Source organism: Sardina pilchardus, chromosome 21 (assembly GCF_963854185.1).
Source record: "Sardina pilchardus chromosome 21, fSarPil1.1, whole genome shotgun sequence".
Taxonomy (NCBI): domain Eukaryota; kingdom Metazoa; phylum Chordata; class Actinopteri; order Clupeiformes; family Clupeidae; genus Sardina; species Sardina pilchardus.
In genome coordinates, this window is record NC_085014.1 from 15,556,116 (window position 1) to 15,570,461 (window position 14,346).

At 41.2% G+C, this 14,346-nt stretch overlaps 1 protein-coding gene across 4 annotated transcripts; it reads left to right on the forward strand.

Annotated features, from left to right (window-relative positions):
* The first annotated feature begins 259 nt into the window (after window positions 1-259).
* rnf44 (ring finger protein 44) lies at window positions 260-9,508 on the forward strand. 4 transcript variants are annotated; one of them, XM_062524932.1, is made up of 12 exons: window positions 260-276; window positions 495-593; window positions 5,021-5,219; window positions 5,378-5,612; window positions 5,746-5,913; window positions 6,706-6,879; window positions 7,161-7,322; window positions 7,445-7,560; window positions 7,808-7,895; window positions 8,033-8,154; window positions 8,257-8,356; window positions 8,463-9,508. In XM_062524932.1, exons 3-12 carry the CDS (start codon window positions 5,113-5,115, stop codon window positions 8,523-8,525), a joined length of 1,335 nt encoding a protein of 444 aa, XP_062380916.1. In that variant the 5' UTR covers window positions 260-276; window positions 495-593; window positions 5,021-5,112; the 3' UTR covers window positions 8,526-9,508. The 4 variants fall into 4 exon arrangements, with proteins under 4 accessions (XP_062380916.1, XP_062380915.1, XP_062380918.1 ...); XM_062524931.1 differs by lacking the exon at window positions 260-276 and having other exon boundaries at window positions 478-593; XM_062524934.1 differs by lacking the exon at window positions 260-276 and having other exon boundaries at window positions 478-593; window positions 5,746-5,865.
* Window positions 9,509-14,346: the final 4,838 nt, after the last annotated feature.

Sequence of the window (14,346 nt, forward strand, 5' to 3'; positions counted from 1 at the left end):
ACGCTCTCCCTAAGTGTAGGCTAAACGAGGAGAAAAGCGGTCGATTGAAGAAGAAAAAATCCCGAGCATTTCTCTGTCAAATAATGGGGGAAATTTGAAGCGCATGGCGGTTTGAAATACATTTTTTCTCTCCAAGGTTTTTCTGACTACTGACCTGTCCACTTTCCAGTGATCTTGATAACCGACACATGACATTGAGGAAATCAATGGGTACCTTGTAATAACGGTATTACGGTAAAACTACATGTAATGGAGAGCGCCCTGCTTAACGTTTTGGTAAGGGGTATATTACAAAACTATTCAAACTCTGGAACAATATGAGTTGGACTTGTCTATTGTCAATGTTTAATGTAAACTTTCTATTACGGCCAATAGCTTTCTGTGGCACTATATTGTCCATAAAAGATCAAAATCACTCAGTTTTTCGATTATGCGACGATGTTTGTACCTTTTTCTGCAATAGTGGTGAAATCCACGGAATGTTCCATTTACAGGAACAGCTAAAGATAATGCTGCACCGAATATATGAAAGAGATGTGAAGGATTACAAGGAGTATTAACAGTGATTCAAATGCTTGCAAATTAACAATCAGGTAATTATTTGGACATTATTGACGTTATGAACGCTGTTCCTTTCTCAGAGCAGTTTTGGACTGCACACTTGATTTCTCGTTTTCCATGGTTGGCGTTTGCTTCTCTGTTTGTCTTTTCCCCCTAGCCTTGAGCCCCTCCTTGTTTTGCTGCTTGCTAACTAGCTATGTTGTAATGTTTACATTCAGCTTAGTGTATGGGAAACTCGCTCTTCTCTGACACTGCATATAGTTCCCCATTAGTTTATGTTAATGTCCCGTGCAGACAGACGGCCTATATGTAGGTAGGCCTAGAATTAACCACAATTTACAAACATTTTTTCTCTTCCGTCTCACCAGTGGCAGAGTATGCAACAATATTTTCTCTGCAGTGTGGCAACTGAAAAGGCCTCATTTATGATATGTAAAACCACCCAGGATTAATAGAATACTTTGCCATGCAAATAATAAAAGAAGCAGATCTATTGGGACTGAAAAAATATAATTTGCAGTCATATTTACACTTGGGTGACGGGCCTGATATGATATTCACAGGCCTAGCAGCTCTACTCAATATTACCTGTCTTCATTAACTATTTTTTAAAACCGCAGATAGGGCCCAACATGTCGTTGAGCTTGGGGCTTTCTTGAAATTGCAATAGTTTGAGTGATATTTTGTACCAAACTATATATCATCTCTTTGGCAGCTCTTCGTTTTGCTGCAAGTCTTACGTAACAGGCTAGGCTATGTCACATCTTCTCTAATGAGATGAGTTAACAGCCAAATCAGCGAGGGCATGGAATATGCGCATGTTCGGGAAATGCATCGTCTGTTCCCGGTTGTTCGCGTTGTAGCATTTAATAGAATACTTAAACTGAATGCAATATGTTAACCTTCCGTTTCTATCCTCATGCATTTCCCGTAAGTTTCTAAAATAGCGCTGAAAATGTCTCCTCGGTCAGAAAGAAGTCCAGCGTCTAGGCAAGTCTACTCAAATACAATTATTCAGAGTCGGTTATAGTTTAGTCTTTGCGTTAGCCTGTTGACCCGTCTGGTCGTTTGCTTTTGCGATTGTGAAAATGGGTTGGCCTATTATTGTTCTGAGGTGCTTTTTGTTGTGTTCCAATGAGATATGTTATATCTGTGAGAATGTAACCTATTTACCAGTTTCGATGTTAGGCCTGCCGTATGTGGAACGTGTTAACTGGAAATGGGCTTAGACCACCAGGATTCTACAGCCTGCCAGGTTCGGTGAGCCGAACCCATATGAGACTACACCACCTGAGTTAGTGCTGTTTTCCACATCGCGCATGTTCCAAGAGTCAGGCCTACACCTGGCTTTTTAGACCTGCAGACTGTTGTCTTGTCTTGAGCATAGCCCGTGCCAATGTTCAACATTGTCATGAACTTTTACATCATCACTTCAAGATGATTTTAGTCATCACACTGTAGGCTATAGAAAGGCCTAACTGCACCCAACTAATACGCTTGCTGATGGCCTAGCCAACATGCGTTCACATGAGAATAAGTAATCTCGTTCCATCTCAATTTTTGTTACACAAACATTGTGGGCGGTAACGGTTAGCTATGCCATGTTGTTGAAAGTGCAAACAAGCTGCATCGCAATTGAGCTCACATAAAGGAGCTGGCTCAAAGATAATGAAAGTATTATTGTCATGTTTATTTGTTTAATGAACACACCGTTTTTACAGCCACCCATGTGTGTTCACTCCTGATACAGGCTGATGTTATTGTCTATCCAAAGTATGGTGCCTGTTACCAAACTGATCAAATCAATATTGTTTGCGCCTCCAAGTGGTCTATGACGGAATCTTGTGTGAAATAGTTGTTTTGTAGGCTATTTAATTCGTGACGAACATTGAAAATAGCCTATATAATCAGTTAACGCTATGCGTGCATTATAGCCTACTTCTGACTGCACAATATTGCTATTAGATTATGTCAAGGAATGTAACCAACAAAATGTTAAGTAGGAGATACAGTAGCCTAGAATTCCAAAATCGGATACAATCTATCCAATGCTGTTTTTATGGCTACATGTCGAATCCGTTTGATTGGTCCTTCGAGGCACTTGCGTAGCGAGTTCAGAGACGAAGGCGTGGTGTTGTCGTAGTCAGTGTTGCCAGAGTCCGCTTATTATAAGCGACTTGGGCTTGTTTTTCGGTGAAGTCGCGGGTTGCGGTTTTGGGGGCGTGTATTTTACGTGGTCGCTTCTTTTGGGCTTGCTTCGTGTTTGTTGTTTCTGCGTAGAATCCAGGCAAAGTCTACACGTACACAAAGGGCATTTTAAACCTATGCTTCTGCGTCGACTCTACGCGGTAACTACAGGCTCCTCTAATATGACCGCCCTAGAAATTTAACGTCAGATGTTCGGGGAGGGGATGCTACTTGGGTCGCTTCTTTAGGGCTTGTTTCAAGGACCTGCTGCTTGTTTTTGCTCACGTGACCTGGCAACACTGGTCGTAGTCTACTCATCTATTCCCAACAAGACATGAAATGAAACACGCGCCAAGGAATGTTGTGAATTAAATATTTCTTAGAATGTTAAAGCAAACGGAGCAGTTACTTCGTTTAGCAAGAAACGTATCTAAAATATTAATTTGGTGCGATATGGATGGCTGTGCGATAAAGACATTTCGCAAACCATAGCAAGCAAGCCATTGTTTGTGTCTGTTGGACTTCTCCACATCAAGATCAACAAGCAACAGCTATCGTTCACATTTAGGCTTCCAATGAACTCATATCAACTCCACGATTGAAGAAACACCGGAGTATCGACTAACATTAGGTATTATTTAACTAGCAACTTAACTTGCTAATGGCAACGAGTACACAGACGACTAGCGGCTACCAAACGGCTAACACTCTAGCTAAGGTTAGTTAGCTTAGCGTTAACTAGCTGGCGTTATCATCAACATTATACCATTGCACGGTGCACTGTTTACGGTTTGCATTGATTACCGTTAGCTAAAGCTGCCTTGCCAGCTATTTTGCCACTTCTGTCGCATAACGTTAACATGCGTGCATGTGCAGTCATGTAAATTAACGTTAACGTTTGCCAGTGCTGGCCTAAGAAAGTGCATGTAACAAGACCGTTAGCGTCAGTGAATTGTAATGTCGCTAACGTTACAGTAAGTTTATCGGTACCAAGTGACTGGGGTAAATCCTTCAACGTCTGTATCCCTCATGATACCATTTAATAACTCGAGGGAATGTATGCATTTCCTGCTTGCTTAGCAAGATAGAGATTAGTGTTTGTAGTTCTAGCTTGGTAAACGTCGGCTAGCTAGCTGCTAACGCTGACGTTAAATGTAGGTTTAATTTTAACATTTACGTTATGGCCATATAATACATGCAATGCATGTTTGTCATGTGTCATCATATGTTTCTATCCACGGTCTGGATAGAAAGGAATTGTTATCTTAGCCAGTGAGCTAAAGTTGTTTGCACTTCAAACGTTACAAGTTAACGTTAGCGATATGGGTGTAAGAGATGACCTTAGAGTTTCTTCAACTATTTTTTGTTGTTGATTGCCGAATACTAACGCTTGCTTACTGCAGTTACATAGACCACATCTTTACATAACTTGGGAAGCTTTGTATGCTAAGTTGTTCGATGTTGATAGCCAATATTAGCCAGATGGCTAAGTCTTTGTTGAAGCTCACACCAACATTAGCTAGGAGAAGCTATCAGGCTAACTTAGCCGACCAGATTACAGCAGCTTAGCCAAGTAGCTTTATGTAATGTTATCTTTATATACATATTAGTCGTTTGATGGACGAAGCATTAATATTCGTCTGGTTTTCTAGAAGTATTGAAATTTGAGTGATGAATTGCAGCTAGATTGGTTATTGGACTCCATTTCATGTCGACTCTTTGTTATTGCTTTGTTTCTCCCTCTGAGCACATGGCTTTCCTTGCTTTGTTGTTAAAGTTGCAGTACTCCCACTCTGCACTGCACAGTCCTTTGTGTTTTGTCAGGGTAACCGGATAAAATGTTTTCAGTTCTCGTTGTTGAACCAAATATGCCGACAAATCGTGTGGCGAGATTTTTTAAAACTGTTTATTATCCGTGTGATTAGGTGTGCCCGTTTGGTTAATTTGCATAGCTGTGTAGGGAATTTGGGAAATACGGTGACTTAACAATGGCATACTTGTCTGGTCAAGTGTCCACTGGTTTGATGATATACATTTCTGGTGAAAACCTTTAAACTGAAAGTAATTACAGTGTAATTACAATTCTTAATGAAATAAAATGGACATTTCATTCATCCATTTCATCAAAGTTTTTTATTCAAACAAACAAACAAACAAACACCTTTTAATTACAGTACATTATGTGTATTTGAAGGGTTGTGACAAACATTGTGTTAATTTTGAGAAAGCAATTCAATTGAAGATTGTGTCAACTGTCTCTTGTTTTTATCAGAGTGAAGACAATCCAAAGCAGCACGACACAAGTGCCTCCAGCACTGAAGGTCCCCCTCTTCCTGAGTGTGACTCGTCCCCACGACGTCACAAATGCGACCATGGGAAATAGCAGTGAATAGGCGGCCACCACCTGCCCCCTTAAATCAAAGGAGGTTCCTTGGGGAGCCCTGCAACACCCCTGTTCATCTCAGGAGAAGGTGAGTAAGAGCTTTTGTGGAAGCCCACTGAAGACTTTAGCACAGAGTGCTTCGGACCTTAGAGCCCTTTCAGTCTGATGTAAATCACCTACTCCTAAGGATTTCTGGAATGGCTCTGTTCATGGCCACTAAGTCATGTATGATTTGTCCTGATGTAGCCCTCCATTACGACGACAGTGGGGTCAACGAGATCGGCCTGTACTGCACGGCTCCCTACACCAAGATGAGAACTTCCACCACTCGCTCTTCTCGCAGCAGCCGCCGCAGCAGCAGCAGCAGATTCCTTTAGATGAGTCTAGACAGTACAGCCATACCAGCGCACCGCCACGTATGCTCCACCCTGCCACGCACCCTCCTCAGCAGAGTCCCATCATGGTGGATCTTCACGAGCAGGTAGGAGGCTCTGTGGGAGCCACAGAACTAGGACAAGTCCTTGTGGCACGGCCTCCTCTGCGCAGGGGGTCAAGGTCATGTTCATTGCGTTCATTTTGTTGAAATGGTATTTTCTGTATCTCTCCTCTTCAAGATGCACCAAGGATCAGTCCCAATATCTTACACAGTTACCACGGTGACGACCCACGGTTTTCCTATCCACACCGGGCAACCTATCCCAGGGTGCAACACTCAGCAGCTCCCAGCATGCTCGGTAATGTTCAGCGGACAGCTCTCTCTGCTCTGCTGCCTTCCTCCTCCTGTGAGTTTGAAAAGGAAGAGCTGGATTGTCAGCGAAGTTTGTGTAGTGTACACCTTATGATCCCATACCACTCCAGCTTTATTCTGTGTCAGTGTTTTTGTTGTAGACAACCATCAAGCCTTCCCTTCTCTGTTGTGTTTTCTTTTGTAATGCAGATCAGATGTCATTTTGCACTCACCCAGCTTCAATTAAAGCCATTAAACTGCTTCTGTTCAGGTTCCTCCCATTAAGAGTATGTAGACACTTGTTAGCTGAGTAGCTCAGACATTTAGTCAACATTCACTTGTAGCATCTAATTGAAATGGTCCAGGTTGTGTATGCACTGAGAATTAGACGCTTAGGAGAGACTGACGGAAGAGTAGTATGTCAAAATGGTACACAAGTCGTGTTGTCTGCTTGAGCCATTGCATTTGTGCTGTCAACATATCCACTCCCTGTGTCATGTTTGTGTTAGTACATGATCAAACTGTTGACGGTGTGTGGAATGTAATTTATGTGCTCATTCAAGTAAGCATTTAAATTATCTGTAACTTTCACTTGTAAGGCGTATGGGTGAGATACCACCTTAATATTTTCTAGGGAGGAAACTGTTTAGAATGTTGTGGTCTAGTTGGTTCCAGACTAAATTGATACAAAACTGTGTAAAATGTCAAAATATGCTGACAGGACCCCAGTAGACCATTCTTGCACCACTTCAGGAAAAGTAATAGATATCTCAAGCTAAATAATGCTCTACAATTGTATCACTTATCTTCATTGTTTGTATTCCTGTGTGTTTTATGTCTTCCACAGCTAATCCAAGCATGTACAATGCAGCATTTGCCAGTGTCTTACCAAGCCTTCCCGCCACTCATCTCCAGTGAGCATTTTATACTGCATCCCTCTCCACCTGTGCCCCCACACCAGCCACCACACCTTGCTCCTCTGAGCCAGTTTGTTCCCTTGCAGCCTCAGCATCCGCGCATGGTGAGTGCCTCTTTGACTAGCCCTTTTTTGGGGGGAGTTGGAGGGCGGTCATAACTTTGGTTGAAGTTTTACATTGAAGTCAAGGATTTGTTTTGATTGAAAGATATCCTACTAAATGATCCCAGTGATTGACCAATGAGCCATGTTTGTCTATTCGGCAGTCTGATTGTATGATGCTTGTTTTATATGATGGTTGGGATATCACATAGTAGTAATAGTGAGTCTAAACCCTTCTCGAGGTCCGTTTTTAGCTATGAGCTAAAGTGTGTCTTCTTGCATAGCCTCTGCAGAGGGTAGAAAATGAAGTTGACCTAAGAGGGGACCAGCACCCATTGGGGACCTTCTCCTATCCTCCTGCACATCATCCACCAGCAATGCCTCCCTCAATGCCCCTGCAGTACCTTCCTCAAGAGCCGCTTCACCAGGAACTGCCCTTTGGAGTGGTAAGTAACCCAGACCCCTCTCCTGTTCCCAGACTGGATTATTGTAGTCGGACTGTTATTGGTTATTGTGGCATCTAATGTATTCTGGTTACATTGTGTGTCTCTGCTTTTGTTTGCTGTAGCCATATCCCCATGTCCTGCCAAGGCGTGTCAATGGACAGAGATACAGGTTACAGCAGCCTTTGCCCCCGCCACCTCCACCACCCCCCTACTACCCTGGATTCTTACCTTATTTCCTGTAAGTGCCATCCTATCTGTTCAGTTCACAATAACTTTTCATGGACCTCATTTTGGGTGTATTTTGTCCAGATGTTTAGCCAGTGTTGGTTTTTGTGTGTCCTTAAGCTTTTTGGCAATGCTTAATTCGTAATGCGCCATTTAACATGAAGGATTCAAAGATGGGCAGTTTATGAAAAGGTCAGAAAGTTCCTGTTGCTAGCCTCATGGGATTGGAAAGGTGGTTGAGGTGGATGTGTGTGTTGCAGCTCAATGCTTCCAGTGCCTCCAACTGCAGTGGGCCCAGCCATAAGTCTGGACTTGGATGTGGATGATGTAGAGATGGAGAACTATGAGGTAATGGTTTGGTTGATTTTTAAGAAGATTTTAAATCCTTATGTCCAACTTTTTTGTTTTGTTTTTAGGCATAGAAGATGATTCCTATGTTTTTGAGGTGGCCACATTGTAAAAATTGTACTTTGAATTCTTCTCAGGCATTGCTCAATTTGGCCGAGAGACTTGGCGAGGCCAAACCGCGAGGACTCACTAAAGCCGACATAGAACAGCTTCCGTCCTACCGGTTCAATCCTGAGAACCACCAATCTGAACAAACTCTGTAAGCACTGCTCTATGATGCATGATGTTCTGCGTCCTGCTTGTTGATGACCAACATTAACATAAGTATGTTTATATTACCCCCCCCCCCCCCCCCCAACAGGTGTGTTGTATGCTTTAGCGATTTTGAGTCAAGGCAGCTACTCCGAGTACTACCCTGTAACCACGAGTTTCATGCTAAGTGTGTGGACAAATGGTTAAAGGTAAGTTCCTCTGCTCTTTTGTCCATGTTGTCTTTGTTAGTCTCTCACGCATGGCCTGTCATTACTTTAGGGTGTTTGTAAATGCGTTCGTCCCTGTATGTTGCAGACCAATCGCACGTGTCCAATCTGTCGAGCCGATGCCTCTGAGGCTCACCGGGACGTCGATTGAGCCAGCTCCAAGTCCTGCATTGGAGAAACAGCACAAAAAAAAACACAGGACGAAGAAGAACAAAAAAAATCCAACAAAATGACAAAACACAACTGGAGTCTGTGACTGGGGATGACCTGCCACCTAACCTGTGCTCTCCAGCCAAACCGATACCAACATCCCTCCCCCTCCCCCACCTCAACCAATAAGCAATCTTGGATTTTGTATGGAACGTGTTTGACCTCTGCTGTGCATCGTCGTGTGAGTTTCATCAACGCTACTGCCTACTATAGCCACCAATAGTTATGGAATTTTTAATCTCTCCTTTCCCAGTTCCCTTTTTGCTTTTCTGCCCTCGTATTTTGCAGATTCCAAAGATTTAACATGTATGTGATGAGTTGCCATTTTTCTTATTTTCTTTTTTCTTTTTTTTTTTGTTAATGGAATGTTCTCTAGCTATTCTGGCTTTTTCTTCACATAAGGCGCTACTATAAGGTCAGCAGCGAGAGGCAGTTATAAGACTGGGATGAGGGGATGGTTGGATATGCAGATAGTGCAATCAGCCGAGCAGGGAAGGCTTAAACAGTTGGTTGGTTGAAGTCAATGGGCCATTCCACTGGTTCAAAAGAAACCGTTTGACCGCCATAGATGCATGTTTGTGTAGGTGATGGGCAAAGTGACTTGTTAAATAATGTACGTTTTTTGCAATAATGTATCGACAATTTCAATATCGCTATCCAATTTTTAGTTTTAAAACTTTATTTTCACCTGCGAATGCTATTGTGAAAGTATGACTTGCAGTGGTTAAACGTTCAGAATCTTTTAACGCCTGATGTACAAGGAGAAAAAAAAAAGAAGAAAAAAAAAAGATCCAATGCGAAATATGACTGCAAACGATGGACATGCACCTGGTTGGAAACCCTGACCCCTTCCCAACATTTTCCACTTGCTCACATGGACCTGAAAAGGGTTTAGGAGCTTCCCCTTATGCAGGGGGAGGCATTTGGGGGTGGGTGGGGAGGGTGGCGCGAGGTTGCGGGACAATGACATGGAGTGTTTTAACCATCGCTGCTCTGGCATCGGGCACACCCCGTCTGGCACAGACTCACGGCGTGAGGGGTGGGCGGGGGAGGGAGGGGGGGGGCTGCCAGCCTCTTGCCATTGCTCATCTGGCCTCACTGCACAAGCCACCACACCATGTCCCCACGCCCTCCACGTTCAGCCCACTCCCTCCACGGTCACAAAGCGCATGGTGCAACGCGGTGCGCCCTTCTCCCAAAACACCCACAAGCTGTCACTTCAGAAAAAAAAAGAAAGCAAAAGAAAAGAGAGGGGCCCTAGACAGCCCGGAGAGAATGCCTGGAAGAGGATTTTTGCATGGACTCCTTTTTAGACTAGCAATATTTTAATCGAGAAATTTCCAACACATGCTAACAATTAGACACCAGTAAAACAAAGAGGAAGAAGTAATCAAACTAAAAAAAAAGAGAGAAAAAAAGACAAATGCTATCTTAAAGCAGAGGGGCCCTCGAGTCTTGGATGGCATATATCTTGTCATTTGATTGCACCTCTGCATTTGTGGTAGAGCTGGGGAGTGAGAGAGAAAAAAAAAAAAGAAAAGAAGCGTTAAAGTAACATCTGACATTCAAAGCTGACACTGGAGAGGTCGACGCCCTTTTGCAGAAAGCAATATGTGCAGTGAGTGTTTGAATGGGACATTTTCTTCCTGTTTGCGGAAGACCAGGCTTTTTCCTTGTTTTGAGCCAAATATTCAATATACTCAAGATTTCAGCTCTGCCTTCTTACGACCTTGACAAGCACAAACCTATTACTAATCTTAAAAAAAAATATATATATATACTTTGTCAGTTCCACTTGTTTTAAGAGTATACAGTTTTTAAATGGTGTTATTTATTGGTTTTAACTTAGATAACATTTGAAGGACAAGGTCAGAGTACTAACATGGTATGTGTATGTGTGTGTTATATTTTGGCGACGCTGTCGGGTCTCAGGCCATGTTAATGGTGTAAAGTGATGTAAAAGGTAAAAAAAAAAAAAAGCATTGTATGCATAGCTTCAGTGTGAAAGGTTTAAAAGTTATCGTCTTGTTTTGAAGACAAAAGAATGTTTTAAAATACCCTGTTAATGTAATTGACACTTCTCCTGCGTGCCAGTTGACTGTCGGTAGTTTCCATGATCAGGAAGGGATTTAAACGGCATCCTTCAAGTTGGGTCTTACAAGTAATGCACTGTAATGTGTTCAATTCACTCTACTTAAACTTCCAAAATGGTATCCGGTTGTTGGGGATATGAAATGGGAGGGGGTGGGGGTGGGGGTGGGGGTGGGGTGTTCTTTCCGAAATTGGTCTGTGGTTACAGAACTAATATTCCTACCCGTGAAAAGCACTGAGTAGCAGATAGAGCCCATATGATGGGGGACATGAGTTGTGTGTTTCCTTTTTTCTTTATTTTTTTTTTTGCGGGGGGTGGGGGGTGGGGCGAGACAAGGACCTTGCCATGTTTTAAAACGTTTCTGGCAAATGTGTGCCAGCTAAAGAAAACAATATTAAAAAGAAGCCATTGTAATGAGTTTAACCCAGTTTTGATTACTTAATCTGATCTATATATATATCTATCTATATAAATATATATATATACACACACACACACACACATATGTTCACTGGCATATATTTTAAGTTTAAAAGAGAAATCACTCAGGGCCTCTCGGTAACTAAGAATAAGGAAAACAGTCACGTTAAAATGGGAATGATGCCATGGGGATGTATTTGAATTTTGTTGGTTGTTTTCCTCAGGCCATATGTATTTTTAATGTAATCAACAACTAATACTTAATTTTTGCTGGTAGTAGTGGATATTACACCATATAAAGACAGGCATGCTAGAGAAAAAAGAAAAGGAGATATAATGTAGAGAGAAAAGAGGCATTGTGTCACTTGCAACCAATCATCAGTGTATGTTACTCCAAACCTGTTATACATTTCCTTTCCATGTTCTTGTACTTGAACGACACATACATAGCGGTTGTTGCTCCCATTTTTGTGCCACTGTGCACACTATCCTACCTAAACCACTTCCAAGAAATATTCTAAAGGTGTTTGCATGATTTAAGAAAATTACAAAAAAAAAACCTAGAACAAGTGTGTATTTTCAGTGGAAGATATCTAGAAATGGGGCGGGGACGTATTTAATTGTGCACCATATGCATGCATGTCTGACCAGGTCCCCATCGGTTTTTGCTAGCTCTAGTTGGCTTTGGGTTAATCGGGGTTGGGGACTATCTGCTCAGCTAATTACTGCCATGCATTGTACTGCACACATTTGTAATAGAACTGAATGACTACAAGATTTTATTGCGCTAATTCTTTGTTACCAAAAAAAAAAAAAAAAGCATAAAAGAGAAAAAAAAGATTTTAAAAAAGAGAAGAAAAACAAGAACAACAATGGGAGGGGGAAAATAGAAATGGAGCTCTTCAGATTCTGGGGGATAGAGCTGGTTTGAACACATTGTTTCTTCTGTACCACATTTATGCTTACGTTTGTTGCCTCAGTGACTGAAATACACGCCTGAAAACTAGATAATCGAAAGCCATATAGTGACAAGGTGCTAGATGTTCTATTTTAGGTATGTTGCTACTTTCACTTAAGGGAATGCAATAGTCTACCATGAAGCTCATGTACTCCAAGCAGCATGCTGTGTCAACCCCACCCTTAAAAATGGTCAGCAATGGTCACCAGAGGGGTCAAAAAATGGTGGGGGGTTCCTGTTACCTTAATGTTATTTTTTTTTCCTTGTTCTTTTTTTGTTTTGTTTTCTTGTGTTCTTAGTATTGTCTTTTATTTTGCACCTCTGTTGTCAGTGCAACCTATGTAAAGGTGTCCTTATTAGAAGAAGAAGAAAAATAATCAACAACTTTTACTGCCCAGGTGATCAGATCAAGTACATCTGCCTTAAAATGATCAAGTTATGTATTGTCTGGGTGTCAGGCTTCCACCAAACTTGTTTGAGAGCAACTACTATTGCTACTACTGCTACTATTAAAAGAAAAATAGCAAAAAAAGGTCTGTTGCCCTTACCTATTGTAATGTTCAAACCCTATTGTTACACTTTAAGAAATACAATTCAACAAACTTGACCACTACAGTTTAAGGGATCTCCTTTGTTTTTGCTGTTTATGCTAAACATTGTCTTTGTTTTTAATGTCCCACTCCTTTTGGCTTTGTTTTCTTCACAAATCCCAAATTCCCTTAAGTCCTCACCAAAATCATTTAACGATATACAAAATATCAAAAGGGTTTAAAAAAAAAAAAAAAAAAAAAAAAATAGAATCTTGTAGTCTTTCTGTGATCCAATTAATAAATAATCTCACAGCTTTTGTGGTGCAAAATTGTGTTCCAATAAGCAGCTGACATATTATTTAGGATTTGTGATTTATTGATTGCTCAGTAGATGCCACTGATTGTTTACCAATGATTTTGCTGTGGTGGGATAGTGGATTGTTTACTGTTCTTATACTCCCCCTGGCCTCTAGGGGTCCTCGCCTGAACTCCAGACTACCCACCCGCCAACCAGGCCAGGGGCATGTGTTCTGTGTTAGGAAGATATTTTGCTTTGGTACTTGCACATTTACAGTTACCTCATTTTTGCCATGTTTGTATTTGGAAGAAAAAAAAATAAAAAAGCTAATATATATATTATATATAGGAAAATGGTTCTTAATGCTATAATTTTTTCATTCCATTGGAATCATATTGTTTGTAGCATTTAACATATAACTAGTTATAGTGTATTATATATACATCTGTATACTGATTGAAATTTTTAAGATTTGTACTTTTTTTAAATGAAAGTTGCTAGTTCTGCTTTACCGAGTAGTGCAATCATATTTTTTTTAATTGTTGTGGCTGATTTGAGAGGGTTGTTCACTAATAAATGTATGATGTATACCAGTACAACAATGATTACTCCTGTCTTTCTAGACCATTACTCAATAGAAATGCATTTTTATATTTTGTGGGTTTTTTTTGCTTGTTTGTTTTTCTTGTATGTGTGTGTGTGCATGTGTGTATGTGTGTGTGTGTGCGTGCGCGCGCGTTTTTCCTTTTTTCCATGAGCTGTTGGGGTGTCAGACCAACCTTGCTCAGCTCTTCATCCTTTGGACAGCATTTACTCAGTATCACGGTTCAACTTGTGCATCACTGTGAGCTATACAACTCTTAACGCGGAAATACAATCAGGATAGTTGAAATGTTGAGCAGCGAGATTTGACCACTGGAGCTTGGCTGTATTACCTTACACTGTGTTAACACCTAGTGCACGGCTCAGTAACGAGGTGCATTAAAGCCTATGTAGTATTTTAGACTGACTGGTCTTGCTTCATTTCCTGTGGTTCAGTCGTTTCTTTGTGATGCCTTTGCCCGTCTGCTTTTATGCCACCTTGAGTGCATCCTTTTGCGCCTTGCAAGACAAAGTAATAGTGATCGTTAACAAATGTGAGTATCCAATACCAGCTTTTTTGTTTTTGTTTTTGTTTTCTTACACGCTCAATAGGTATCAGTGACGTGGTGAATGAGTTGCTGTGAATTTTAGAATCGTTCCTTTCCTGTCAATATACTATTGGGAAATTTATGGATTCCACATAATTGAAGTGTTGACTACTGTGTGGCAGTCGCAAATAAATTACACATTGTAAAAAAGAAAAAGTGAAATCTCTGAATATTTTCTCTGATATTTGTAAGATTTTTGAGGGCCCGAAAGTGATACACATTGCTATATAGAAATAAGCAGACTTCAGCGCCATCTACTGGGTAAGGCCTGAAA

What these genes read in the sequence shown, in the direction of transcription:
- rnf44 (XM_062524932.1), top strand. Translation starts at nt 5,113, where the DNA reads ATGCGACCATGGGAAATAGCAGTGAATAGGCGGCCACCACCTGCCCCC. An exon ending in AGCCTCAGCATCCGCGCATG is followed by an intron (nt 6,880 to 7,160) that starts GTGAGTGCCTCT and finishes CTTCTTGCATAG; the next exon opens with CCTCTGCAGAGGGTAGAAAA. An exon ending in GTGTGGACAAATGGTTAAAG is followed by an intron (nt 8,357 to 8,462) that starts GTAAGTTCCTCT and finishes TGTATGTTGCAG; the next exon opens with ACCAATCGCACGTGTCCAAT.